The sequence below is a fragment of the Chiroxiphia lanceolata genome, chromosome 6 (assembly GCF_009829145.1).
Source record: "Chiroxiphia lanceolata isolate bChiLan1 chromosome 6, bChiLan1.pri, whole genome shotgun sequence".
NCBI lineage: Eukaryota > Metazoa > Chordata > Aves > Passeriformes > Pipridae > Chiroxiphia > Chiroxiphia lanceolata.
This window is the reverse complement of record NC_045642.1, coordinates 2,889,532-2,916,290: the sequence shown is the minus strand read 5'-3', so window position 1 is coordinate 2,916,290 and position 26,759 is coordinate 2,889,532. Positions and strand designations below refer to the sequence as shown.

Genomic DNA, 26,759 nt, shown 5'->3' with positions numbered 1-26,759 from the left:
TTTTTAAATAAACATATATTCCCATTTGCCTTTGTATATGTAAATTTACCCCAAATGCTTCAAGTACACAGTGAAGTTTTGTTCACAACTTTAGAGATTGCTTTAAGGCTGGTTTAGAATTTTGGCTGTATAGATTAGAGATTCCAACATGTTTTTCAAATCACAGGTGTTTAAGTTCTAGTCCTGCTTAGAATTCCCATGGCTCAAGCAGTTTCCTTGTGGTTTCTAATTGGAAAACTCACAGAAATTCGGATTCTTTATCATAAAGACAAGGATACAATTTTTCTTAAAAATGAACATACAGGGCTTTGGAGTACTTCCATAACTGCAGCTACCCCTGTTTGTCTAATAACACATCAGCTTTATTATGGCTGTTCTTGAAGGTCTTACCTAGTTTTGAGAAGCATGAGCAAACTGTAATTGTTGTTTCTTTATTTTTGTTTTAATTATTTATGGTTTAGATTACAGTTTTGTGTAGAGGGCACATGTGGTTTTGCAACCTCTTTTCTGATGTCATAGATGTTTCCTATTACCACAGCTGATAAAAAGGATTCTATAAATAATGTTTAAGATGCAAGTATTGAATTAGGGTTTCTGGAATGTTTGTTTCCACGTCTTCACAAGTCGATTCTTTTTCCTTACCTGTTTTTCCTAAATCACCTTCCCTGCCTCCTGGTTGTTGCAAGATAGGAAAAGCCATACCTTTCTGTGTAGAAGCCTTTCTTCTCTGCTTACTGAGAAACAGGGGGTGGAACACACAAATTTTCCACCGATCTACCTTTCCGTCACCAAACATGATATGCAGTTGGGGTGATGTAGTGGTGTCAGAAAAAATAATCTTTCCATACAATAATCATAGGGCTAATTTTGTTTCCTGTTCAGTTTTCCCAAGCAGCAATTACCTGTTAAATTCTTCCTGAATGTTTTTGGTGCCTGCATAAAAACTGTGTTGTCTCTGTTGAACATCTGGAAATCCAAAAAGCAAACAGATAATGCACCTCAAAGAATTCCATCCTTGTTTAGACTGCCTAGACGTTTATCACTGTCTTCCTTGATGCTTGTCTCACGGGAGGTGAGGTACCATTTGGAACTAATCTTACAGAAAGGCCTGGGAAACCCCCACCCTGCCTCCTGCTCCAAAAGGTCACAAAGGGCGAGACTGATCCTTGAGAGAAAACCGGGTGGAAGAGGCAGAAGCAGCAGGATGGTAACACAGCACCATACCCACTGTTATATGTTCCATCAAGGAGTTTGAATGGCTTCTTAAGTTGGTTATTCAGACTGCCAGTGGAAGGTTATCCACTCTAATCCCCCAGATCAAAGAAATATCTTGGTTATTTGACCACACTCTTTGTGAAATTATGGAAGCATCTTTCAGTATGAAATTTTACATTACACCTGTAATGTGTTTTGATGGACTTCAGCCATTCAGGCTGAAGTTTTTTGAAGCCTTGTCCTTACCTTGGGTTCTTCTGGAATGATTAAGGGGAAAACGTGATTTTGAAGTTTCTATGACTGAAATTAGTTGGTTTTGCCAAAATCTGGTGTTTTTCGTACTTTATTTTCGGAGAATCGTGTCCCCTTTAAGAATGTGATGTTTCATAAAACATAATTGTGGGTTAATAAGATGCTTTCCAAAATATGTCCCATGAAAATTCACCCAGATCTGGCCATTTCTATCTCATGGAAATATTTTAAGATCTTATGGAAAGATTGCTACTTATGCATGTAGTTGGCAAGTTTTGCTGTGTGACAATGCCACAAACAAATGCAATCCTCCTATTAATTGCAATCCTCCTATTTTTTCTCATGTAATTGTAATAAATGAGGAAAATTCAGAAACTAGGATTCTTCAACAAACTCTAGGCTGATTCAGCTCTGATTTCTTAGGTTGTGATGGGGAAAAGCTCAGATTCATCTATCGAAGATAAGGTGTAATTGCCCTCTGAAAGAGCACCTGCGAGAATTGCCCCATTCTGTTCTAATCAAATGTTATTGAAGAAGCCTATTATGAAATGCCAGCTTTAAAAATCCCCGTTAAACATTAATTCTGAAACCCAGAGATCTAAAGAAAAGGTACAGAACACTCATTGAATGGGAATGAACTGCTGAATCCCTGTTTTCAGGAGCACCAGAGGAGATCTTTGCCATGACCTGGGGCCTCTCTCTTATTTTCTGCTTATAAAATCTTAGTAAAATTTTAAAACTTTTTAAATTACAGTCTCTCTCTTCTAGTGATATTTAATTGTAGTCATTCTCTTTAATGCTGTTACAGCATTAGAAAAAAAGGAAAAAAACCCCATCCGCCTTTGATTTTTGCATTTGGCCTGCTACAATTTCAGCGTGCAGGGAAGTAGGAGCAATGGCTTTTAATTTTTGGTGCATACATGCCTGGAGTTTGTGAGCTGCTTCTTTAAGATTTTGGAAGGCTATTAATAAAAATGAACTTGTCAGTAGGCATAGATATGTTAAGAGCTATATGTCTGGAAGTTTTGAAAGTCAGTTTATAGACCTCCCCAAGTCTTTGGACTGTAGTGACTTAATCCCATCCTCAGCTACCCAAATGGAATGGGCAGGAGCAGAGTCTGGCATCTTGTTTAGATGGGCTCTCTGTTGTCAGCTTCCTTTAGTTCTGCTCTCCAGTGCAAGATTCCTGATTATGGATCTCTGTGTGTTATCCAGCTGCCCAACAGCCAGGCTCTGAGAGGTGGCCTTCTGACTCTGGACAGACATCGTGATTTTTGTCACCATACGTTGACATGCATGTGTCCCTAAACTACATTTAAATTCCTTATCAGTCAAATAGTCAAATGTGCTTCAGCTGGTGAATGAAGATCCTGCATTGCTGCTTTCTGGCATTATTTGCTGGGTATCCCAGTTGTGCAGTTGCATTGTATGTGGATGGAATTGTCTCTTGTATTCCTTGGCTTTCTGATGTGCTGCTAGAAGTGGAAGTTGCAGTGTTTCTGTTTAAATTAGTTTTTCGTAACTATTAATGCTGTCTTTTTTTGAATAACCAGTCTTTGGCTGTGTGATGAGTAATATGTGTCTTGGACAGAGCACTGCGAAGAACAAAGCCATGAAAAAAATTCTTAACTTTTAAAACTATATTGTTTTTAAATTAAGCTTATTCTCCATCTATGCTTACTCTTAAGAACTAATGCCATGTGGGACAATGTATTCTACTTTGACACTTAATTCTATGGCTAAAGCATTCACTTAGTTCTGTATTTATTTGAACATTGTGGTCTGTATGTTTATGTAGAGCCTTGATCATGTTAATTATTTTTATTGGCATATCACAAATCTGCTAGGGATTCCAAAGTATCCACAAGTGCTTTCTTAGAATCAAGGAAGTTGCTAATAAGTGATTTTTGGCTTTTGATGATCTCTGCAGTGTTTACATAGGGTAAAAATCTGGTCAACACATGATCTTTAAACTTGAAATCCAATCTGCTCTTGCATTAAAATTACATATTTCTACAGGACTTAATATGCCCATGTAAAGGCTGTATTTCACCAAAGGACAATGTTTTGCCACTTGTTAAGTGAATTGCTTAAGGGTGCTTTCTTTGTTATAAGTGCAATGTTATTTTTCATTGATCTAGAAGTTGTTCCTAGTTCCATGTCTGTTGAAAAGTTTGGCAATTGTTATTGCTGTCTCCTAAGTCTTCAAAACTTCCATATTGAGTTTTCACATTTTTAATTTTCCTGGGTTTTAACTTTAATTTTGCAGCTTTAGGAGAGCTGAAGGGTTTATATTTTTTTTTTTTCTTTTTCTAGTGGGAAATGCTTTTAAATTCTATGTATGTATTTCCAAATTCAGAGTTCCTTCTATCCATTTTGCCTATGCATTTAGCACGTTCTTTTCACTGTTGGACCAGTTGTTATATTTGAAAAGTATTCCATACTAAATGGGGTAGGGAGAAAACAAAACTGGGCCCACCTTGCTAAGGATTAGTTATTTTACCTTGTAGATATTAGTTTCATTAATTTAATGTTTAGTTCATGCGTCATGGCGCTTTCCAAAACCTGGATTTTGGAACTGCAAGGTAGTCTCAGGTAAACTTAATTTTCCCTTGCTGAAACAAGTGTCTGAACACCCCTTTTGTGATTTATAAATGGTATCTGAAGTATGTTATGTTTGAGTTCCTGAAGAATTAAGAACAGTAACTGAATAAAGGATGGTCTAGTGGTATTGTCACTCTGTAGTGAGGGGAATTGTAACAGCTCAATAAGAGTAAGTACTTGTAGCAATGAGCCCCAGTTCACTTTTGGTTAACAAATTAATAAAAAATACAGCAAAATAACTTTACAGAGAAGATTGTGGCAGAACTGCTCTTTTGCATTCCCTATCAGCTAATTTAGATTTTTGTAAGGGAAGGAGGGCTTTACCAAGAATACCTGAGCAAAATGAGGGAAGAATTGCAAAAGAAAAAGAATTGCTAGTGGCCATAGAGCTAAGTTAAAGGCAAAATTGTAAAAAGTTCCAAGCCAGGTACATGTTCTATCTAGCTAATATAATCACATTTCAGTAGGAAATGTGTAACACTAAATGACCAAACAAGAGACACCCCTGCAGTCAGCTACTGCATAGCATAATTCCCTCCCCATTTTGGTAAATGTAGGTCATCAGGAGACACAGGCAAATTTTTCCTATGAGTACCTAGCTAACTGTAAACCCTTTTTCATAGCAGACAAAATTGCTCCATCTTTTTATTCCAGCATAAGTGACAGTTCAAAAAGTTGTGAAATCGTCTGTTCACAGGGGGAAATATGATTAGGAATCTTCAAAATCTGGCTCCAATCTTAAGTCTTCTATAAATAAATGGGTTTTTTCAAAATGTGTTCGTGAACCCTTGTTTTGAAAAAAGCAGTACGAAAATACTTTTTTCCGTGTGATTTCAGAGCATCAGTGTAAGAGAGTCCCTTTTGGGTTCAGAAGTGAACCTGACAGCATTTTTCCAGGATTGCATCATATGTTTCACTCACACTTTCACATCCTGCATTAAACCACATGCATGCACGTCAACAAGACAAGATTGTAAAAGGAGTGTGACTGGGGAATTGTTTTCATGATATTTGATAGGAGTAATTGCGGCCACTGCTGTTTCAAAGCAACTGCGGTTATACTATACTATGTCAACAAAAGTCAGTTCTGCCATATGGAAACCTAATTACTTCAGAATGATCTGTTAGAAAACACTTTTGAAATAGTCAGGCCATTTATACAAATCAGTAAAAAGTATTTGTGCACGAAACCTTTCTTAAATAAGAGCTTTCATTTGAACGTTACAGCGGCAGTTTTGGAAATATTAAAAAAAAAGTGGACTTCTATTTAAAAGGTGGTAGGAAAATTCATTGGGTGATAAGAAAATATGGGTATTTCCCTATGATTTGTATGATAAACCTGGTGGTGCTATTATTGAACAGAAAAGAGGGTAGGGTTTTTTTGCTGTTCTCTTCAACAAGACCCTAATATTGCGGGAAATGGCACCAAATTTAGAGTGCTACATTTTAGTGAGATCATGCGATACCATGGATATTTATGTGTGTAGTATTTGCTCCAGAAAATTACTTAAAGCTTTCTTCTTTTCTTTTTTTTTTTTTTTTTTTGTTCTTCAATAATGTAGGGGGTTTTCCCTTCTGTGTCCCAGGGTGCCTTGTTTTTACATTTGGGTCTTTGTCACTTCTGAGTTGTTTAGGACATCTGATAATCAAACATTTTTCCTGTCGCTATAAAATTAGAGAACATCACAAATCTGCTTAGTTAACTGTGGTGTTCTGTACCACACTCTTACTACCAAAAATGTACTTCTAAAAGACACTGTAATCCTTATAATTGTGAAAGAAATGTTACAATTTCCATGAATGTCTAAACTTCATAGTGAAGCTGAGTTAGCCAGCTATGTTTAAAGGTCTATCTTAGTTGTCAAGGTATAGAAACATAATTTGTGGATAGTCTGTTAGGTGCATGAAATTTCAGATGATTTCTGGCACATAAACCACCTGTTCTGAATTGGTCTTCTTGAAAGAAATTCTATATTCAGTCATTGTGATATACCTAAATCAGAAGATATAAAATATTTAGAACCAGACGGATTAATGTGTTATTAGTACTGGGGAGCAGCAGTAACCCAGGGGAAAAATAGGGCTTTCTGCATTCCTGCCAGGCATTGCAAGGCCTTCCCAATGGCTCCTCTAAAGAAAGGCAGTGCAGGTTCTCCTGGCTACCTCCTCACTTCTAGCTGCCTGTGTACTGCTGAAGGAGTCTGGGCCAAGGAGCAGCTCCTGGTCTCCTGGACCAGTGCTGTGGGCTTCTTTGTGCCCAGTGGGTCTAGGGCCAAGGAGAGCAGATGGGTTGTGCCCATCCTGAGTCCAAGTCTGCTCTGATTGCCAGATGGCAGCCACCAGTCTTGTAGCACAGTAATTTTTGGTTGTTGTTGCTTGGCTTGGGTTGGGATTTTTTTTGTTGTTGTTGTTGTTCAGGTGTTCTGAAATAATATGAGTGGTTTATCACAGACTTCCAGAACAGTGTTTAATACCCTTAGCAGGACATGAAAGAATAGGGGGTTGTGGCAGTTTAAAGGCACAGAATCATCTGGAGTTGGAGAAGTGAGTGGAAGCAAACAAACCCAGTATGATTCACCTGTAATCCCCTTCTGAGCTGTTCCTGGCAATAGAAACAGCTTTTTTTCTCAGAGAAGACTTGCTGGTTTTCTGCAAAGGCAAGGCTGAGAGCAAAGTAACACATGAACACTGTGGAAAAACCAGAGATGAGAACTGAAGAGGGAACTGGGAGGTGACATGATCTGACACTGCAGGTCTGCTCTCACATGTAAAATAACTGTAATCTTATTTCCTTTCCAAGCTCTCTGAAATACCTTATGCACAGGTCTGCAAGTGCCAGGAATACTGGAGCTGGCTTCTTGTAATCTTCTTCCTGTCACAGTGCTGTTAATCCAGGATTTTTACTTTGGAATTTTTGATTGATTATGTCCAATTTAAAGAGTATAGTTGTGCCAGATATAATTTGTTTGGTCCCCTTGACCTATTTACTCAGTTGGTTCAACATCCACTTCAGATAATCTGGTCCAAACAGAGATGATATCAGAAAAGAAGTTCATTCTTTTTGATTTATCGTGTTGTTAAACCAATTTAGAGCTGCTGGTCATTTGATTTCTGTGAGAATATGGTCAAGTGTGTTGTAGGTACAGTGGATGTTTTATGTAACTAGATTAAGATATAGTGCTGTGAAATGGCACCTCTTTGAATCTACTGACAAGTTGGGGTTAATTATAAACCAACTGTGTATTTCTGAGGGAACTGATTCTGCTGAAACACTAAAATCCACACAGTAGTTGCTGTCAGGACTGCACCATTGCCAGTGAGGGCTGTCACTGCCTGTACTGGGGTCACCCTTGGCTCCTGGTTTATTTTCCCTCATGGTACAGCCCAACTCCCACTGCTCTCCACCCATTTCCCGTCTTGCTTTGTGCCAGTCAAACATCCCTGCCCTCAGTGCCTGTTCATCTTCTGGACTGGAGGACGTAAGGTCAGCTTAGACCTCTCCAAAATTATTTTGAAGAAGGAACTTCTTTAAGGTTTCTTAAATGTTTTGTGTAAGATTTAGTAGAAAATCATCAAACAGAAGTCTTGTTTTGACAGCTTTCCTCTGAATGCAGGCTGGACTAGTTGACCTTCCTCCAACAGGCTGCCAGAGACTTTTATGTGACTCCTTTTAAAAGAAGTGGGTGCTCTTTTAAGGGTATTAGACTTGTCCAATTAAAGTCTCCTGGGAAAGGATATGGGGGCAGACAGAGACAGACAAATGCTACATTACTTCTTCATAAAGACTGAGTCAACAAAATGAAATTCAACGTGTGAAGCAGTCTGTAGAGTATAATAAGAATTTGCCTCAGGATACAGATACTCATTGTTTCTTTGTAGAAATTAGTGTGATGTGAAAAGGGTGCTAGTCTAGAAATGTGCCTAGTGCTAACAGCTTTTTATTAGGGTTTTGTGTTTTTTTTTTGAAAAGAAAATCTCTGTTCTGTGAGGAACTGAGCATTCCCCCACCCTTTTTTTTCTTTTTTTTTCCCCCAGAAGAACGGAAAGGGGGTAAAAATAATGTTTAAAAACTTCATTGCACTCTGATCTGTAAGGTTGTTCCATATCTAGAGCCCCTTGAAAGAATTCAGGTTTCATAGTTTTTTATTTATTCTGGATTAGCCAATAACTGTTTTTACTTCCCTACTTTCTTCCTGCTTCCCCTCCCTTGTTCCAGGATGGTCTAGGAGGCAATATGGTGTTTGTGACACAAGGTTTACTTGGATTTTTCTTTAAAATGTCATTTAAAACTGATCAGTGTTTTATAATAACTTTTAGAAAAGTATTTATATCTCCTTGCAAATATTTTGAACTGTAAGCATAATTTTTGACAAGCAAGGAGGTGTAAATCATGTAATTGGAGTAAGAATCATAGGGGAATGACAGTTAGATGGTGATTTGAGGAAGAGTTCTAAATGCATAGATCTGTAAGATGTTTATATATGTTTATATATCTGAGACAATTTCTAAGTTCCCATTGACATATCAATAAAATAAGTAGAATGGTGTTTATCCCTGCAGTTGTTCTATTTGCAGTTTATTTGGTTGGTTGGGTAAATAGTGGTGAGTAGCTCTGTTCATGCAGAGGTATTCTGCCAATACATTGTTGCTGTGTCAAATATATAAATTCCTTCTAAGCTGTCTTTAAATACTGACGTTATTATGCTACTAAAAGCTACTTAAAGAGAAGCCTACTCCTTTGTCTTTTTTTTTGTTTTCCCCTCTCCACATTTCCTATAATTATTTTTGGTTTTTTGGACTGTTAAGGACAGAAATTTGGAAGCAGATCTAGGAACAAGTATTTTGCCATGAATTACAGTTATTTTTTATTTGATAGAAAGAAATGTTAAGTGAGAACTAAGTGCTACAATCTTCTTTGTATATGTTTCAATAAAGGTACCAATATGAGCAAAATGATTGCTGTGGTAATTACACTGGTTCAGATATTGATGCTGTATCAGTTGCATCCTCTCTGATATCAAAATCATGCAAATGGAACTACTCTGGTACAGTGAGAGCCTGTGTTAGCTAGACCCTGACCTTGGAGCTACTAAATTTACATTTCTGCGTCGTGCACAGGGGGCTTGTGTGTGTTGTTAGGATGGAGACAGACTTATTTATTTGCTCTAATTCCCTCCTAACTTAGAAGTGAAACTACTTCACCCTTTATTGTGCAAAAGTTCAGTTCCTAGTTTAAAGTCTGTCTTTATGAATTTTTTTAATTTTTTTTTTTTTTTTTAAATTCGTTGAACTGGACTAAACAGTAAATCCCAAGACTGTAGTCGCTAATATTCCTAAGAAGTAACTCATGTTGGTTCAGCTCTCAGCTTCACATTGCCTGGACTATAATGATGCTTTTTGGAAAGATCTTGTGGTTGAGAACTTGGTGCTGTTAAATTAATTTCTCACTCTGCTTTGCTTGGAATTCTTTAATGGCCAAAGCAATACACTGGTGAGAGTCCCCCATCTGTGCAAAAACTACATGTTGATTTCATAATACTTAAGTTTTATGCCAGCATGTATCATTTATCTAAATAGAGAATTTTCTGTTTTTCAGACTTTACCAGTTCGGAAGATTCCATGCAAAGCCAATGCTCCTTCAGGGTCTTTTTTTGCACGGGACAACACAGCAAATTTCTTATCCTGGTGCAGAGATGTAGGCGTGGATGATACCTGCCTGTTTGAATCAGAAGGTTTGGGTATGTATTAAAATAATGGTTTTTTGTGTTTTGCCTTGAAAGACAGAATGGCTCTTAATAGATCTCGACTCCAAATCTGACCTCTGTCTGTGTTAATTCTGCCTCTTATCTGTGGAATGAACAAATAAAGTACACATCACATAAAATTCATTTAAGTCTATTCTAAGAGGAACTTAAATGAGAGAAGAATCTTATTATGATTTCTTGCATGCAGATAATTTTTCACTCTACACATACTTTTTTTTCAAGCATGAAGGCTGTTTCTTAATTCAATGTGTAAGGTGGTGTTTTTCTGCTTTGGGAGAGCAGGATACAAGTGCATGCTCAGTTCTGGCTGCAGAAATTTGGCTATTTGTGCAGATTTAACGAGTTGCACAGGAGGCAAGAAGATACAAAATTTTTCTTTCCTGTGCTACCCCTTTCTTTCCAGCTGGTTCCCTTGTGCAGCTCTGGACAAATTTTATCCAACGCTCGTGCTTCAGGGTGTTCCATCAGAAGAATCGGACTGCTTAGGAAATCACTGTTCTAATACTACACATTCTTCATCGGTTTAACTCTTCTCTCTTCAAAGGAAAACTTAGGAATTTTGCCTCAAGAGTTTTTCAGCCAAATTTCATGAAATGAAGGGAGTCAAATGTTTGTAGTTTGAACTCAGATAAAAGTGTAAAGCAGTTGTGGTGACAGACAGATTGGTTTCTGTGGAAGACAAATGAACACACTGTACTGAATCAAGAAGTTTCTTTGTTCTGTTGCTCAAAAAGTCTGCCCTGTTGAAGGTCTTATATGTGTTGCAACTGATCTATTCCCATTCTTTTACACTCTTGCTCTACTTTTATAGTCTATTAAATATTTCTGAGGCAATGTTTTTTTTCCTTTTGTCTGTTCTTCTATCCTGTGAGGTTTTTTAATGACATTATTTTTTAAACCTGGGAGAAAATGATTGGCATAGAAGTGAGTGGTATCACAAAGATGACAAATAGTAAGGAGGATATATGTATTGGCTTTGTTTTGTTATTTGATTCCTCAAGATGAAATTTTTATTTGATATGGTAAAATCATGTGGAAGACGAACAATAATTGTAGTTTCCATGATTTGAAATGGTGGAGAAGTTGGTCGTTGTCTAGGATGAAGACACTTGTAAACACCAGGAGGAGACACAGACCTGCAGTGCCTGAGGCAGGCAGAAGAACCTGTGGTTAATGGAATACTAAATGTATTTAGAGTTTGTACTGCTATGGTAAGCCCAGCAATTTGCCATTGTTCAAGTAATAAGTCAATTGAGAGCACGTTTAAAGGAATTTTCTTGTGCACTGTTAAGAAGCTAGATCTTGTTTAGAGATGGAATTGGCATAGCTAGAATATTAATGTTGATTTTTCCACGTACACAATGAATGCCTTGCCTGCCACAGCACAACACAGTGCAAATACACCTGGAAAACTGGTGTTCAAGAGGACTTCCTCGCCCACAAAACTGAAGTGAAATGTACCTGAACAGACAGTGCTCAAACCTGTGCTCTATTAGCTCTGTTTGATTAGTGACTGATTTTCTTCATTGATTGAAAACTAACATCCGTTTTTCTTCTCTTCTTATAGAATGCACTAGTAGAAAATATTTATGGTGTGGGAAATAGGATTAGGACTTGATGATATTTTGACCCATTTTTATGGACTTGAGAAGGAGATGGTGACCACACCATTTTAAAAAATAAAGAAGATAGATAAAACCAGTAGCTGCTGTTCTCCCTCAGTTTGAGCTCTAACTCAGAGTTTTGATTTCATTTGAGCTTTTTCTAATGCATTAGGAAGAATGATAAATCATAACAGTTGCCAATCTAAAGCTTCTGTGTTCCTCTCTCTCCCACAAATCCCTTCACCACTGCATAGGAAATAAAAATTCAGCAAAGGTAAGTAATATCAAGGGTTCTTTTCAAAGCAGTGAGAAACGTGTGTGAATGACACCTAAGTGTTTGCACTGCCTCACTGAATTCTGCATTTTTGATAATAAAAAATTGTGGCGGAATTACAGTTACAGAGGTAAATTTTTCGTGTTTTCTTCTGTTTTTCCTGTAGCTATTAAGCTGTAAATTGATGTGTAAATTGCTAGTGATAAAGCAGCTGTTTTCTGCCTACATTGGAGAGCCTTACTTATTGTCAATGTTATCAATCGAGTAGATTTTTATCCTCGTTTCTTATTCTATTCTGTCTGCCTTAAGGTATGTAAATACTGTATTATTTAATTAGATGCACATAGTGATATTTTCTTCATACCACTTTATAATATAAAACATTCCTGGAGTCTTTTTCTGGCAAATAGGTATTCTAACAGTGTAAGAGTGATTTTGAAGATTTAGTGCACTGAAATATTTGAATAATGAATTTGTGACACTACTGATTTATTAAAAAAAAAGAAAAGTGCCAAGTCTATTAGAGATCAGCAAAATGAGATCTATATTAGCTAAGAAATTATTAATCACTATTGGTTTTCATTAATTAAAAATATGTTCTCATCAAGATGAGTTCTGAAGTGTTCGAAATTGTGCAAGTATAACTGCACACAAATGCATCCAACACTCCCATCCTCTTAGCCCTGAGACTGAAGTGACAAGGAGGTGACAAGTGACAAGTTCCTCACTGGAATGGAACTGTGTCAAACAGCCACTGCAGCAGATAGGGGCAGTCCATGCCTGACAAACATGAGTGATGTGGGTGGGAATCTCGAGTATTCCTAGAGGCTTTCTTCTGCAAAGGGTTGGTGTTCTAGGGCTGCTCCAGACAAGCAGGTGAGGAGACCTACTCATGTCACTTCACTTGTGGACTAATTTAGTAACTCAGGCACTTATTTCAAATTAAGCATGGGTTCAAATGCTTTGTTGGGTTTGGGCTATTCATCTGAGCTAAACAAGAAAACAGGATTGAAGTCTTTTTTTCAAAATAAATAGAAGGAAAAATAAATAGAATGAAAACTAGGTGCTTGCTATGCTGGTAGATATGATTAGGTCTTCTAATCAGTACTTACTTTAAAGATCATTGAAAGGCAACATTGCTGAGCTAAAAAGTTTGAGGACAACGCACTTGCACTACTAACTTGTTAGTATGTGTTTTGTCTTGCTGAACATTATCATGCTTTAACATAGGTTCAAGTGCAAACAAATTGGAAATACAGTTTTCTGTTAAGGCATAGCAGGAAAGTCTCTGAGTTAATGCCTTTGCAAAGAAAAGGTGGGTGCTGTGTACCTGTTGTATGAGCTGCAGAAAAGACATAAGCATCTGTAAAAATCACAGCAACAGGGTATGAAGGGATCTTGAATCCTGCAAAATAGAAGGAGTCTCTGCATGCTCTGTGTACTCACTGACCAATTTAGCATGTTTATCAATTTTTTTTTAATTTTTATAGTTAGTGTATTTAAAGAAGAAGGAATTAGCTTTGTAAATACCAAAAATACGACCCAAAGTCCAAATTTTGATCATCTGACCAACTCCTGAGATACAGTGTCATTGAATGGGGTTCTTAGATGTAACAGAGGTCAAAATTTGTCCTGTATGTAGGACTCTCAACAGGATGCACTAACTCTTTGCAGCGTAAGAATAGTAACACTGCCTGTAACTCCTCTGGTCCCATTGTAAGTATACTTTGTAAGTTCCCCTGTGTAGGTTTTAGGGCAGCAGACCCACACAGCTATGGTAATTTTATTTATGAAAGCATTCTAGGTGGAGATATTTGTAATGGTTGTGCTCAAGCCTGAAGAGTGTAATGCTCGAAGAAAACTGCTTGGACAAATAGTAAGAATGGTAAGATTTTCTATGATTGCTTTAGTTAAGTGAACTTAAAGCATAAGTTCTGAACTCTTTGTGGTAATGGAGTGTTGTTGGATGATTATAGGAATTGGAACCAGTGGCTATTCTGCATCTCTTCCATGATAAAGTCTACCCGGCAAGAAAAGGGTTTGCCACCAAGTGTGCCAGCATGCTGATGTGTGTCATTTGTTTGGGGAGTTGTTGGATGCTGTTGGTGTGTTAATGTTTTGTGCTTGTATATTCTGTGAGTGTGTACACACAATATGTGACATGGACTTCTTTTGATGCAACTAGAATTTAATGGGCAGGTTCCCTAAACAAAAGCATCTAGTGTTTTAGTGGAAATAATAAACGCCTCTGATCTGTCTTCTAATGTTGCTGGTTTAAAGGTTTTTTTAAAATAATTACTACCCTAGTAGTTTATCTGATTTCATACAAGATGGAGTTGTTTTGACTGTTCTTCTACACTGACACATGTTCTTCTACACAGCATGTAAAAATTCACATGAAGTTGCATCAGAATAAGGTTTTGTCCCATCTTTCACAATACTTTACTAAACCACTCATAATATTATTGAATATGTCTCATTTTGAGGACTATAGAAGCATCCTGGACACTGTGTTATTACCATTGCATTTACATCTTAAATTAATGAATTCCAGTAAATTATTAGTGTTTAGATGATCTCTATATTCCTTCTAGATGAATTCTTTACTATCTTTAGATATCCTGTGTTTGATACCTTAATTGTTTTTAGACTTCCATAAGTGATTGTGCTGAAAGGTGATGAGGGGGAGACACAAGTGTGTCATAGCATAACTCTGTTTCAGAAGCAAGGATTTGTTTGAGATAGGTTGGACAGAGGGTTTTGAACAAATCAAAGTTAAAAAAACCACAAAAAAGACTGGTGTAGGATCAGAATAAAAAGTTTTAAAGGAGAAGGTGAGAGACAATAGAAAGAGGATCAAAGGACCAACCTTTTGGAAGACTTTTCCTAAGCTAGTGTGAATTCTGATGGCAATTGGAAGCCTATAATAATAAATACTAAACCACTTTGGAAAACTCTTTGCTTCTAGGGAGCTAAAGAATGCTTTAGAAACAGAAATCATATTCACTTTTTTTGCTTCAGCTATGCCTGATATCTTAAAAAAAAAAAAAAGGTAGTTTATGAAGGAAGACTGACTTCACTAAAACTGATTTACAAAAATTTTGGGAGCCAAGATTTGAAACTTGGCAGAGAAGTGTGAGAAGTTTGTTCCTGTGTTGTGGCTGGGCATTCTAATATTTTAAAACTAACACAAACTCACAAACAAAACCAAAGACACGAACATTTGTTATTGTGAAATCTCGTTTCAAACATGCTCAGAAAATACATGAACTCCACGTGCAGCGAGCGTTCTGCCTCCCCACAGTCCCAGGCTGTGGTAGTGCTGAAAGCAGAGGCTGCTCCTCCTCTGCTCTCTCTGCTTCTCCTGGTAGCATCCAGGCACTTGGGAAGGGAGCCCTGTGGAAGGGGGTGGTGAAGGATGCAGAGATGTGGTGAACAGTACACAGTACACAGGGTGAGTGAACAGAAGAGGAAGGCCTGTAACAGGAGAACAGGGCAGCAACAAGGTGGAAGTAGCGTGAAGAAAAGTTATTGCCAGAGAGGAGCAGGGATAAAAGCTTGCTAGGAGCTTAAAAGGAATTATTGTTATGAAAGAGTGGCTGGAGGTAACTTGAAAAGATGCAGGCAATGAGGACAGCAGGTAAGAAGCATTTGAAGAGATAAGATGGAAAGCAAAAGGGTCTGTATAACTACCAGGACACCTAAAATAAGCTGGACTTGCATGCACTATTTTTAAACCTTCCCATGGCATTCTTGTCAAGCAAGTGTCATCAGTGAGATTCTCAAGCAAGATGGATGCATCTTATGCATGCATAATGCATGAGTCTTTTCTATTTACAAATTGCTACTTGCTTATAATCACCCACTGGGACAATTCACCTTGTTAATATTTGATAGGGGAGGACTGAACAATGATTCTCCAGGAATTATTTTTTTTCTTCCCTACATGAAAGCTTGAAAAATTATAGGAAAATGCATATAAAAATTGTATTTGTGATGCAAAGTGAAGTATAGTTTGCTTGTTATGATACATCTATCAACTTCCCAAGTCATCCAGTGGGTACAGCAGTACACAAAACAACATTAATTTGTCTCTGAAGTCCCCAAATGCATATGCTGTATAGTCCTCAGGAATGCTAACATTTTCTTGTCAGAAGCACTGTGTCACCGTCTTCTTATCAGATGAGGAGGTGTTTGTTTTTGTGGTTGGTGATGGCCTGCACAGCTCTTCATCTTCTAACAACAATTTCACCTTGTCACATTGTTCAGTGTGAAATGCATGAAATGTGTCTAGATTGTGTTGAGTCAGATTTGCTGAAGGACTTGAATTTTATTTGGGTAGAGCATTGACGGAAAAATGTTTTACCTGTTTTAATCAAATTCTCTTCTAGTTGTATTTATGGATCTTTTTTCAAAGAACAGTCATTGAACCTCTCTTTTTCTCCTCCATTCCAAAGTTAATCAGATGTGCATATGTATGAATTACAACTGAGTTTCTTTGACTATTCCAAACCCGGGTTCTACCATTTATATTTCGGGGAATGCCTTATTTCTTAAAATCGAGTTTTATTTTGGGGCAGTCCCAACTGGTTTAAAACCAAAGCAGCAGAATACATTTCTAGGGCCACGAGTGTAACACTTTAAAAATACTGATTACTGGTAAAGGTAAATGTTTAATGGAATTACTGTGTTGTGGCAAGGAAGAATGTTGAGAATAGCTGAATGTCCAAGATTGCATTATTTATATTTTTAGTAACAGATGGCTGAAGGATAAAAATATTTTTTCTAGTGCAATACAATTCCAGTTTTCATGCTCTGCAGTTTCACTTCTGGAATATATTTGGATGAGATCAAAGAGGAAGAATGCATACACCTGAAAGGGCTACAGAGACACTAGGAAAGGATATTGGGATGAGCATTCAACTCACACCACTTCTACATTTATTCACATCAGTGGAGCTGGAAGTTGGAGTTGCAGAGGCTGAGGGTCTGCCCCAGAGTGTTAGTTATCTAGAGATGTTTAAGTCTGTGGATTCCTATTTTGGGTCTCATACGTAGAACAAAGTAATTATTTTCAGAGCTTTAACTAGACATTGAAATATCTTTTTCAGGTATGGTATTTTTGCTTCATGCATTTGAGTTAGGTGAGTTTTTAGATTACCAACTGTTTATACAGCTGATGTCTTGACCTTTACTCATTAGAAACAAATTGGTTTTGATGCTGGTGTTTGTTTTTTTTATGATTTATACAAATACACAATTACTTTTTGGTGTCAATTCAGTCTGAAGGGTAAGGTGCAAATCTTTTGATTATTGCTGAAGTTTTTAAAACCTGATTTTTATCCACAAGATTAGGGCTTTATTGCAGTAGGTATTTCTGGAGAATAGATGATGATGTACACATAAATGACTTTTTTTTTTTTCTTCTATTTTTACTCTCTTCTTTTTAGAGTTTTGAGGAGTTCATTATCCAAACAGCCATAGACCTTTCTTCATTTACTGATTTTGGATTTTACTTATATGCTTAGCTGAACTCCTTTACAGAACATTACCTATTGGAGTCATTGGGGGAAAAAAGTTATATTGGTTTATGTTGGTATTTCATAATTGTTATAACCCACCTCTGAAGGTGAGGTTAACTGAGGTTCTTGTTAATAGATTACTTCATATATGGCAGGTTTATTTTAGAACAATTTGCAATGGAAAGGAGATATGTAGCCATTTTGGTTATTATCTGTGGAAATGCAACAGTATAAAAGTATAAAGATATCACTTTAGAAAATATGTAAGAAAAAGAAAGAAAGAGAAGGAAAGGATAAGAGTAGATAGTGGAGAGGAAAAATATCACCACTTACGGATCCAGTGGCAAAACACAATTATTGATTGCTATTTAAATGTCTGTTGGTCGAAGTGATGGTTGCAGTCTTGATCTGTAGGAAAGCCCATGAAACACAGAGTTCCAGGGGTTCATATATGTCAGGTTCAGGTGGGACAGCTCAGGTGAGAGTTTCTGCTGTGTCTGAGCTGCTTCTGAGGCTTAAAAACTACATGTTCTATGTGGAATCTAGGCGTGAAAACTTGCATATATGTATGTGCATGTAAAGAAGTTAGTTCAGAATTTTTGACTGTGATGAACTGAATTCCTAAAGCATTCTAGCTCCACGTTTGCTTTAAGAGGAAATGTATAAAAAAATTCAGGACCAAATTTATAGAAAGATATCTTTGCTAATGCAATTTTGTTATTTTTGTGATTTAAATCAGCTAAGAAAAATAGTGATCTTAAGGACATGAATTCTCTTAGTTTGTAGAAAGAAAAGTATCACTCTAATGTTATTTTTAACATTTGACTAATTTAAGTGTTCTGCCAGAGTTCTTGATTATTTTTAAATAGTTACGAATTGCTTGCAGATTACCAATTAGCCCAAATAGTTGCTCGGTGATTTAGATAACTAAATGAAACTTCCTAAACCTTCTGCACTCTGAGAACCACTCAATCCCATCCTTTTTATTCCAGTAAAACTCCACTGCAAGCCAAAGAAAACTAAGTCTTATCAGAGTCAAGAGTTACAGATGTTGATGATTAGGTTCCATTCCATCACTTAGATCTTTAAAATAGCTTTTATTTATCAGTGTTTTCCATCTTCATTTTCCTTTTCCAGTACTCCACAAGCAGCCAAGAGAGGTGTGTCTTTGTTTGCTGGAACTTGGAAGGATTGCAGCAAGGTGGGTGAAAATATTTAAAGCATGATGAAATATTTACATTCTTGACAGCAGTGGCTATTGAGAGACTTGATAAATCAGCACTTCTCAAGCTAACTTCTGTGCTCATTAGGTTCAAGGAGAATGGTTGTCTTGATGTCACTCAAGACTATCTTGACGGCCATTGTTAACAAATATAATGAAATCTCTGTACCATCAGTTCAATGAAGGTATTTGTTGACTATCCTTGTATTAGGAGAGGAAAGAATTGAATTTTTTTTTTCTAAATAAAGCTTTGAGCTGTTTCTCCTTCTAACAGTCAGATCTCTCTATAAACAACTGCGATTTAATTAACTTTACTGGTAATAAATTGATCTTCACATGACCTAAATCTGACCTAGATGTTTGTCACCATGCTGGACCTTCAGTACATTGTATTACGTTGTCTTTGATGTCAAGACAACAGGGACTTTTGCTAGACAGTCAAAACGACTGTAACTAGAACACGATTTTCCCTTTTTGCAGATGCAGATTTAACCAACGTAGTGCATAAAATTTGCTAAAAAATACATGAACAGCAGTGCTGCTGCCCGGTCTGGCATGTAAATTGCAGTTGTGCTCATCCATGTGTATCCAACTGGAGTGTCTCACTATTCAGATAGTTTCATTAATTTCAGAAGAATTCCTTGTGGTGACAATCAGTGTGGAGGAGACCCCTGTTTATTCCTAGCTTAAGAATTAATATTGGTCGTGTCATAATTGTGTTATGTGTATTCATATTTTGGGAATGAACTCACATGGGAAACTGCTTAATTAGGCATTTGTTCCTTGGTCAAGTTTCAGAAAAGCCCTTGCTGTCAGCTTGCATAAGAATAGCAATGACCAGAAAGATTTCCGGTTTTCCGGAATTTTGTTATCTCTGTGAAACTTGGATTCAGTCCAACATGGAAATAACAAATCATTTTACCTTCCCATGAATAAGAAAGTAGGCGTGTAATGAAATGGAGTGTAATGAGTCTTAATTTACCTGAGCCAAAAACTGTGCTTTCAAGATCCCCAGCTTGGAGAGAGAGCCACCAGCACCCAGCTGTCAGGAATGTCTGCCCCAGGTTGATTCCCTGTATCCAGCATCCAGCTTCCTCAGGGAATGTGTGTCAGTGGCAGTGTTGGATTCTGCTAAAGTGGGTTGAGTTAGATTTAATCTCATTTTGCAGTGAGACTTGATTTCTCAACAGATCTATGAGGGAATGAAAATTGAATCTTACCCTTTTATATTTGTCTTAAGCTTCCATGTTCCGGATGTTTTCTGTTCCAAACATGAAAAGAAACACTGAAAAAATAAATAAACCATGTTTTCATTTATTATGCATTTCTACCCCTTTGCCTTTAAAATATTTGTATTTTATTTTATACTTGTATTATCATATATCATGGATGTATTTTATGTGTTGTGTTTATGTTTCTGTATTTATGTTTCTATATTTTAATTTTGTTTATAGGTTAGGGGTCAAATAACATGTATCTGTCTGCTTGTTCCTGCTCTAGTATCTCTTCAGGAACAAACAAACACCCGTTTATAATCTTGCACAAAAAACCTGTTGAAGTGGAACATCAGGTTAAACATAGTTGAAAACCAAATATGGGATCCCGATTTTGCCTGAGCTGACGTAAACTAGAACTATATGGGAAAGGAGAATAACTGATACTTGCCTCCACTAAGTGTAGGAAAGCAGACATTAAACTGATGCTGTTGTGCTGCTTTAAGGAGGAGAGGAGTCAGATGTCTGCTTGCTTTGTAAAGCAAATTGCGTCTGTTCGCACTCTTGGGGGTCTGCTTCCGAGAACAGGAGCTGCAGAGATCTTTGAAAAGGTGCCTCGGTCTGTTTTTAAAGAACGAAAAGAGTAAGAGATACTGAAGAACTTTTTACTTTTCCGTTTCTGTTTTGGAAGCAGAAAGATATGTTCAAAGTGGCTTACTCCTCACAAGGATTCAGCTTTTGGCACACTTTGCCCAGCTAGATAACTCTTAGTCTTCAGGGTCTGTAACTCCCATAAATCGACCTAAGCCTTTCTATTTAATGCAAATAGGCTTATGATTGAGGCACAAATGAGCAAGAATGAGGATTGTTTGAGGAGGAGATAGAATGGAGCTCTGTTCTGCTAAACTTGAACCTATTCAACAGATACTCTGTGGAGGAAGGGAGAAAGGTGATAATTTACCTTTGCTTTAGCAATGCTTTTAGCATGTTATCTCTTAGTGTCCTTTTAGCCAAATTCGAGACAGATGGACTTGATGGATGGACTGCACAGTGAGTGGGAAACCGGTGTGACCACTTGGCTCAAAGAGTGGCAGTTCAAAGCCCAGATACTAATAAAAATAGAATTGCCTGATAAATTATCCTGGATTTCAGTTGTTTATGAAAACAAAATTCTGAGGTCATCTGCAAAATTTCAATAGCTAAAATGGGCCCTTGTGTGCACTGGCAGATGTCATGTGGATACAGTGAGAAGATTTATGAGAGAGGGAAGTGTCCTACAGGATAAAATTGACAATACACAGGACTGTTACAGTGGGTTGCACAGGTCCAGCATTCTCCCAAAGTATTTGAAAGTCAGTGATTGTACAATGGAAAACAGCTAAATTATCTTTTCTGCATAAAAAATGAAGTTCTTGGGTAACTGTTAAACTCTGGGCGGTTAAACAACCCCCACAGGTATTTTGGAATTACTGTTGAGCAATTTCAAGATCTTTCTGCTATTGTATTCAATTTTACCATACTAAAAATGGAAAGTGGTGCTCTAAGAAGTCTAGAGGAGATCATGTTACAGTCCAGTGCTGCTTCATTTGTAGTTGTGAGAGGCCAGGCTAGAAAGGAGCACAAAAGGAAATTCTCAGCATACCTTCCCGAGCAGAATTTGCACCTCTACCCCTCACAGAAAAGATGTGGGTTTTACACTTTGAGCTTTCCAGCAACTTTGCTTCAGGTTGATTCAGTATGTGGAAAAAAAATGCCTGCGTGTTTATTAGTTGATTTTATTTTCCAACTTTTCACCAGAGGAATTCAGAATACTGGAAGCACAGGGAGCTTTAAAAATCTGTCCCAAAGACAAAAAGTGAAATTTATGAAAAGCAGTAGAAACAAAGAAGCAGCATTGCTTGGAGTGAAAGAGTTTTATTTGATGAGTAAGGCTGCATGCAGGAGCAGGCTTAGAGCCCAGTAGGAATTTAATGATTTACAGCCTGTCAGCATCTGCAGACAGACAGGAAGTCAATGGATTGTATATAAGTGCTTGCCTCAGTGTTGGCTGACTTTTCATTAGGGAGACTGCACCAGTTAGAGGCCAATACAAGCACAGATTTGGTTCTTAGTTTCCTTTATATTAATTTACTAAGCAGTGTGACTAAATTAAATGTTATCAGAAAACCACAAAAGCTGGTGTATGGGCTTGTGCCTCTTCTCTGTACACTTCTAACATTATTACGGTATTTAGCTTAGATTTTCATGATACATATCTGTTACTGCCCAATATTTTAGTGTCCAAATCTTTACCTAGATAGTTCTGCATCTGGACTATGGACATTTCTGCTACAGAAGAAAATATGGTTTCATTTATTCAAGTAGTTTGCCATGAGAAGTCTACCTGGCATGATAACTTTTCCAAGCTAAAATCCTTCTCTGGAAAAAGAACTCTCTCCATTTTTCTGTGTTTTGTTCAGTGTTGGCAAATAAAATAAAATTAAAAAAAAAGGAATTATCAATGATTAGGAAAATGGGATAGGCTTTCAAACTTCTGAGGTGTAAAAGCTCTGCTGCTTGCTGTGAGACACCAACTCAGTCACTTGCCATAAAGCTTTCAAAAGCTCTTTCAAAAAGAGCCTTGCTCTCCAAGGGCTCTGTTTTGAGTTGCTCCATGCTGAAGTTGCACGTGTTTGGTTTTAGCTGGATCTTAAAGTCTGTGGCTGCTGTAAACTGAGATCTGAAGATTGGCTGTCAAAAATCAGGTAGAAAAAGCAATAGCCAATTTTGAAAAATAGTGGCCATATCTCTGTTTATTTATCCATAAATTTAGTGCAATAGCTGAGACCAGGATGAGCCTTAATCCCTTTTCATCTGGATTTCTTCAAAAAATACTAACACAAAATATAAGTTGTCAAGTAATTTGAAAGGATGTTGTTTGGAAAGAAAAGAAAAACTAAAAAAAAAAGGCAGATGTGCTGAGCTTGACTCTGTCCTGTATGATATAGCAATTTTGAGGTCTAGTGTTGTTCATAAATTAGTTATTCACCAACATCTATGTGATCAGACAGAGAAGTTGAAAAAACCTGTATTTCCTGTAAATTTGATTAACTGAGAGACTCCATCTAAATTCATTTTCTCTATTAATTTGAAACAACGGCAGTAGTGATTGATATATTTTATACATGTTTATTAATGAATGTACCATTCTGTTATTGCATGGTAGTGCAATACAGAAAGTAGAAATCCCTTCCATCATTTTGTTTTAAAATATGCAGTACTTTATGCAAACTAGTAATATATTATTTGCATGTTTCCAAAAGGTTTGGGGTGGAGCCTCCTGGATTAATAAAGTTAGAAAAAGAAATTGAACAAGAGGAAACACTTTCAGCTCCCCTCCCATCTCCTTCACCATCACCAACAAAGTCTCCTGGGAAAAAGAGCACAGGGAAACTCTTGGATGATGCTGTAAGTTGTGGGAGGAAGCTTCTTCCTATCTGGTCTGTTCTGATATGCACTTACTTGCAAAGCACACACAAACCTGAGTTTAACATTCCACTGTATTTTGAACGTTTGCACGCTGATAGGGTTAATTTGTTTTTTTATCACAATTATTTATGTTGGAAGCTTGAAAAAAAACCCCAACTCCTCACACTGTGTAGGAGCTCTGCAGCTTAGCCTAGCTTTGTGCTTGGGGGCCACATTCTCTTCTTATTGCTGCTCTACTTCTTATTCATCAACTCCCACTTTGGTGCTTTGTCTGAGGAAGGACTGAGTCAGGACTAGGGGATCTGGCTCCTACCGACTTGTATTGAATGTTAACAAACACTTCTAAGATATTTCAGACTAATTTTTATGCTGCTGTTCTGCATGTTTCTCACATTGTAAAAAAACCAAGCATTGTTTTCCTCGTTGTTAGAACAAAAGCATCTTGTTTTGAATTTCATTAAACTCATTGCAGCATACTGAGTGTTCATTTCTCTGCTGCAAACCCATAGGGGTTCATTTGAAACAGCTGGATTCAGATGAAAAGGACACATTTTGAGACCATGAAGAGGTTAAACTTGAAAAGTACAAATCTAGCCTGTAAAAAGAAGCAGTTACCATAGTAACTGCTACATTGTGAGGTAGATGTGCCACCTGGGAGTTACAAAGCACTTCTTGAAAAATCCATGTGCCACTTTCCTGTTACAAAGAGCAGATGGAATATAATGTTCGTTCATTTTATTGAAACACTCTTTTTTTTTTTTCTTTGATGCATATAATTGCATTTAAAATTTTTTGGTTTGCATTTCTTCCTTAACTTTGCGAAAGCACTCATGTTTCAACAGCATTGAGAAAGAACAGTTCTGTGTAGAAGGAGCATGGTGACTGCATATCTTGTAGAAACAGAGCAGAGAGTATGAAGGTTGTCTCAAACCACGTCCTTTAATTTAGAAAGCAGTAGGGATAGAAACAGAATGGAATTCATCCAGCTAGATTCCTGACCCACACTGCCCCAGACACTCACACCATAAAATAGCAGCAGTGCTCGTATAGTCCAGACACAAAATAAAATAGAATATAATTCTTCCCCCTGCTTCCTTATTTGATTTCCAAATTCCACTCAATAATACTCCTCTGTCCTTTGGGATAGTAAGGCAATGGAAGCCCCAATAGCAGGATCAGCAGCGAAGGTCTTATTATTCTCTGTTTCACACCGGTATAAATCTCTTCACTTTCATTCTCCAGAGGCTGAAGAAGGCTCTACTTTGCTTACACAGTTCAAAACAGCCTTGAGCCTGTTAGGCTCAGCTACTCCAGGTTTTTGCTTGCTTAGATGAACTGTGATAGGCGCAGCATTAAGGTGTGGTTCATACTATCTATTTTCAGCTTCGAATTTCAAGTGTCTCCAGAGGTGATAAATGCCACGTGGTATTGTGGCAGAAATCCCTGATAATTGAACAGTATTCAGAGGGCCATTGCCAAATAGGTCCCTCAGCACAATCCAGCCTTAGTACTGCATTCCAAGAAATACAGCAATACACCTTTTTCATCCTCAGCAACCTGCACTCGGATTTAAATCATCAACTGCCGACTTCATGCAAGTTGTTCCTGTTGTACATTGGCTGTCTAAATAGTTTGATTCACCAGAACTGGTGAACTCTCACCCATGTTGATAAGATCACTTGAGGAACTAATTTTAAAATTCAAATCGTGATTCATTAAAACCGAGGACAACTCATCTGATACCTGAGAAACACTTTTTTTTGTGTGTGTGTAAAATACACGTAGAGTTCCTCTGCTAAGTGTTATTTTAATTTATTTTCTTTTTCACAAAAACATTATGCCCTGATTTAAAAAAAAAAAACAAAACACAACAAAACAAAAGCATTAAGAATAAGAAAAACCTCCACAAAGGAATAAAGCTATTCAGATAACAGAACTGAATAATTTCAGAAATAATTGGAAAGCCTTTAAATCACTCAACAGGGCTGGTTTCAATAGCATAGAAACAATAATTGCCTACCTTTTATGTTCTTTCTGGCTTATTTAACATACTATAACTTAATTCTTAAAGTAGGTCTGAAAAACATTTGTAATTCAGAAGCCTTTTGTGTTCATCTATTCACAGTAATCAAAACACCTATCAAAGTGCCATAGCTTTGCCCAGATATTTTTTCTTGTTATGAAACAATGTAAGACTTTCATTTTTCAGCTGTTCTGACAATATCCTTCCCTGGACCTCAGGCTGCTTTTACAGGCCTTGGTTTCCAAACTGGATTTAAGAATGTCTTTGGAATACTTTTTTGAAGTGGAAAAAAAATCTACAGGTTCCTGTGGCATTTTGCACTGGTTGACACGGGTGTACTAGGTCACCATTCATCCAGGAAAGTGCAGGATGTGGAAGTGCTGCCCTTGTTCTTGCTGTTCTGTGCAGCCATGCAATTTGCATGTCAAGTAAGGGTTTCTCAACCAGATCTCTTCTTTTGGCATGGATGCCTCTGCTACTTTCCCATCACTGAAAAGCACAAAAATATACTTTTAGTAAACATCCGTGCCTTTGGTAGCACGTGCAAGACCAAGGAGGCTGGAGCAGAGCTGATGCAGTTATTAAAAAGCAGGAAAGTGGTTTTCATCTGTCTTTTCTCAGCCCTTGTTTCGGAGGGTAGGTAGGTAGGTAGGTTTGACAATGGACTAGAAGCCCCTTTAAATTACCCTTGATTGCATTGTGCCCTTAATGGGGACATCATCAAAGGGTAGTTGGAAATTCTGAGGAGTGTCTTGGCCTGAATTTATGATTATGTTACGGTATTTTCTGTATGGGTTTTTTTAAGGTGTTAGTGCACAATTTGAAAGAGGCAGGGCCTCTTATGGATGAGGAAGATGCGTCTGTATTTATTATATATATTTAAAAGACAGAATGTATCTTTATGACATCTTCCTTTTGCCTGTTAGACTTACCAGCACTTTGAGTGGATTCACCATAAAATACTGAGAACATGTCTACAAGAGTTTGGTCTGGAGCATAAGGAACTGTTTGGCTTCAGTTAAACAGAACAAATTTCATGTTGAACTGTGTGACGTTCATCTCCATTTTTAACTCATCACAGCTATTAAATAATTGTTGATACTGGAAGCACCATAGGGTGCTTTCTAGGGTTACAGAAATATTAAGAAAATTAAGAAAAACTAAGAAAAATATCATCAATTAAGACTTATGTTATAGATATGACAAATATCTTAATGAATATTTTACTACACATGCTATTTTAAACAGTTTCTGTCAATAACTTCTGTATTTCCCAGGTTAAACACATTTCTGAGGATCCACCTTGTAAATGCCCTAATAAATTCTGCGTGGAGCGTCTTTCACAGGGAAGATACAGAGTTGGAGAGAAGATCCTCTTTATTAGGGTAAAGGTTTTATTTTTACTTTGTAGTGAGTTGCTAGTGTCTGTTACCTTCCCCTTTGAAAATTACATCACTGATTAAGAGGAGAAAGTATTTTGTTGTTAACCAGCACTGACTCATTTTTAGGACACTGTTGTGGAATAAATAAACTACAGCATGTTAGCTGAGCCAAGGAATTGTTAAGATGTGGTAGATCCTTCTGACTTTAGGTCAT

General features: G+C 37.2%; 1 protein-coding gene across 4 annotated transcripts in view; it reads left to right on the top strand.

Moving 5' to 3' along the window:
• Nucleotides 1-26,759, top strand: part of GAS2 (growth arrest specific 2) — an 84,111-nt gene that overhangs the window by 24,743 nt on the left and 32,609 nt on the right. For 3 of the 4 annotated variants that reach the window (XM_032690380.1, XM_032690379.1, XM_032690381.1), the window contains exons 4-8: nt 9,668-9,809; nt 16,826-16,858; nt 18,374-18,437; nt 22,975-23,119; nt 26,441-26,548. In XM_032690380.1, coding sequence (XP_032546271.1) covers nt 9,668-9,809; nt 16,826-16,858; nt 18,374-18,437; nt 22,975-23,119; nt 26,441-26,548 — 492 coding nt within the window. The remainder of the gene's footprint in view (nt 1-9,667; nt 9,810-16,825; nt 16,859-18,373; nt 18,438-22,974; nt 23,120-26,440; nt 26,549-26,759) is intronic. The other variant, XM_032690382.1, reaches the window with a different exon arrangement.